The 2351-nt window shown below is 37.3% G+C and overlaps 1 protein-coding gene across 1 annotated transcript in view; it reads left to right on the top strand.

Moving 5' to 3' along the window:
* LOC130585543 (ubiquitin carboxyl-terminal hydrolase 32) overlaps window positions 1–2351 on the top strand; it is a gene marked incomplete at its 3' end in the record, with an annotated part of 52953 nt that overhangs the window by 41173 nt on the left and 9429 nt on the right. The window contains exons 11-13 of the mRNA XM_057386089.1: window positions 455–516; window positions 628–730; window positions 2121–2313. Of these exons, the coding sequence (XP_057242072.1) occupies window positions 455–516; window positions 628–730; window positions 2121–2313 (358 nt within the window). The remainder of the gene's footprint in view (window positions 1–454; window positions 517–627; window positions 731–2120; window positions 2314–2351) is intronic.

Below are 2351 nucleotides of genomic sequence, written 5' to 3'. Positions count from 1 at the left end.
TGGTTTGGGTTGGTTGCTGTGCTTTGAATTTCTCCYTCAGCCTCTCCAGTGCTTATTTCCCTTTCAGTCCCATCCTGGACCTCTCCTCCCCATTTTTCTCCCTTTCAGTTATTTTTAACTTTTAGTTCATCTTCATCCAGCCACTTTCACTCTCCCAATTCCTCCTTCCAGCACCCACAGACATCCTAACCTTGGTATCTGATCCATGGCAGTCCTGGGATCTGTCACAACCTGAAAATAATGAAAACTTCATTTCTGTTCACCTGAATATTTGTCTTGGGGCATTTGACATTCTCTTACCAGTGATTGTGAATATCATCACTCAAAAGACTTTTTTATCAGTGATTTATTCAATTTTAGGTGATGTTACTCCATTATTAAATGATGATAAGACCAGTATGAGTTGGGCTTTGTTTTTATTTGCCTTTTAATAAGAATTAATTTCTTTTTCCAGGTGTGTCACATAGTGTTGGGACTGCGTCCTGCCACCCCAGAGGAGGAAGGACAAATTATTAGGTGTGTGCTTTTGCTCAGGAGCTTCCATGGCTTTCACCCTCACCTTTTGGTGTTTTCAAGAGGACTGGAAGTTGCCTATTTCAGCTGATAATTCATGTTTTCTCTGTGCAGAGGCTGGTTAGACAGAGAAAGCAGGTATGGCCTCCAGCCAGGGCACAACTGGTTTCTCATTGCCATGCCCTGGTGGCACCAGTGGAAAGAATATGTCAAATATGTAAGTAAAATAATAATAATAATAATAATAATGATAATAATAATAATAATAATAATAATCTGTACTGAATGAGTGATTTCTGAATGTGTTGATGGAAAAAACAGTGTGGAGCAAATGTCTGTTGAACCAATAATGTTTAGAATTGAGCATCTCCTGTCTCTTGGTGGAAAATAATTGTTCTGCTGAATCATTGTTAAGTGGGAAGCTTTTGATTGTGATTTCATTTAACTCTCATCTCTTTTATCAATCCCACATCTCAAAGTCCTTTTTGCATAAAAACCTGCTCTCACAGTAGCACTTCCTTGGAATTTTCTGATCCATTTGATGTTAAAGCTGCCCATTTTGGCTTTGGCCACAAATACACCCTGAATTTTCTGGGCATGGGAGAAAATTGGTCTAATTTGCTTTAGAGGCACTGACAAAATGTAGTCTGGTACCCAATGATGATCAAAGGAGTCCTGCTAAAACCTCATAGCTACAGGGTGCTCTTTAATACCCTTTAACTAAAATATTTAAGCACCACTATGAATTTGACAAAATACAGAATGCTTAATAAATTGAACACAATTTAATTGGAGCTAAGTATTATTTGCAAGCTAAACAAGTGAAATAAACCTCTCAGAAGAGTTTTATATCCTCAGAAGTAATCAGATAAGTATTTGATTTGGTTTATAAAAACAAATAGCTGCATGTACTSAGGAAACTGCAGTGTGTGCCTAAACTAAGCATGTAATGAGAATTGTGCACAATAAATTGGACAAAYGATGGTTGAAATGCCTGAAATGCCAGGTCATTTGATCCTTACCCTGGTGCAAGTGCTCAGATGTGCTCAGGATTTCATCCCTAATCCTTTGCATAATGGCACAAAGCTGTTCCTCACTGCACCTCTTAAGCAAAAGAAAAAAAATCCCAGAATTTCTGTGAAAATGCTGCAGGATTGAGGAAAAAACGGGGTTTTATTCTTGTGCTTGCTGTTCTCATTGAACCATCTGAACTTCAAATCTTCMAATATTTATAGTCTGTAATTACAGCTGTTTAAAAGGTGTATTTTTATGTATCTAAGTAGAGAAATTAATTGTAGAATCCTGATCCAGTGCAGAATGGTTTATTTGATTGTTTTAACAATTTTGGCTGTTCATTTCCACTGATTATTTTTTTAATTTTTTTTTATTTTTTTTATTTTTATTTCCACTGACTTTTTTTTTATTTATTCAGGTTTGCTGAAGAAAAGTATTAGAAAATACTCTTCTTCAGCAAAAAGAAAAATTTTTCTTCAGCAAAGCTGATGTGCAAAATTGGTCCCAAAACTGTGAATTTGAGGTGTCTGCTTTGCCTTCCATGCCTTTGATCTCAGCTGCTAATGAACTTTTTGATTTATTCCCAACTCTAGGATGCAAACCCTGTTGTGATAGAGCCTTCATCTGTCTTGAGTGGAGGTAAGAATTCCCTCGTAGCTGCTGCAGCCAATACCCCAGAACAGGGAGAAGACAAAATGGGAGGTCTTAATGACTTCAGTGCATCAGAAGAAAAGTTTTCAGATAATATTTCCACTGCCTCAGAAGCCTCAGAGTCCACCAGCAGCAGTAAGCACCTTATTTCCTTGGAGGTTTACGTGTAGAAC

The sequence above is a fragment of the Malurus melanocephalus genome, unplaced genomic scaffold, assembly GCF_030028575.1.
Source record: "Malurus melanocephalus ecotype Western Australia unplaced genomic scaffold, MMel_1.1 scaffold_912, whole genome shotgun sequence".
Classification (NCBI taxonomy): Eukaryota; Metazoa; Chordata; class Aves; order Passeriformes; family Maluridae; genus Malurus; species Malurus melanocephalus.
Note: the sequence above shows the minus strand (reverse complement) of the source record. Positions and strands in the feature narration are given on the sequence as shown.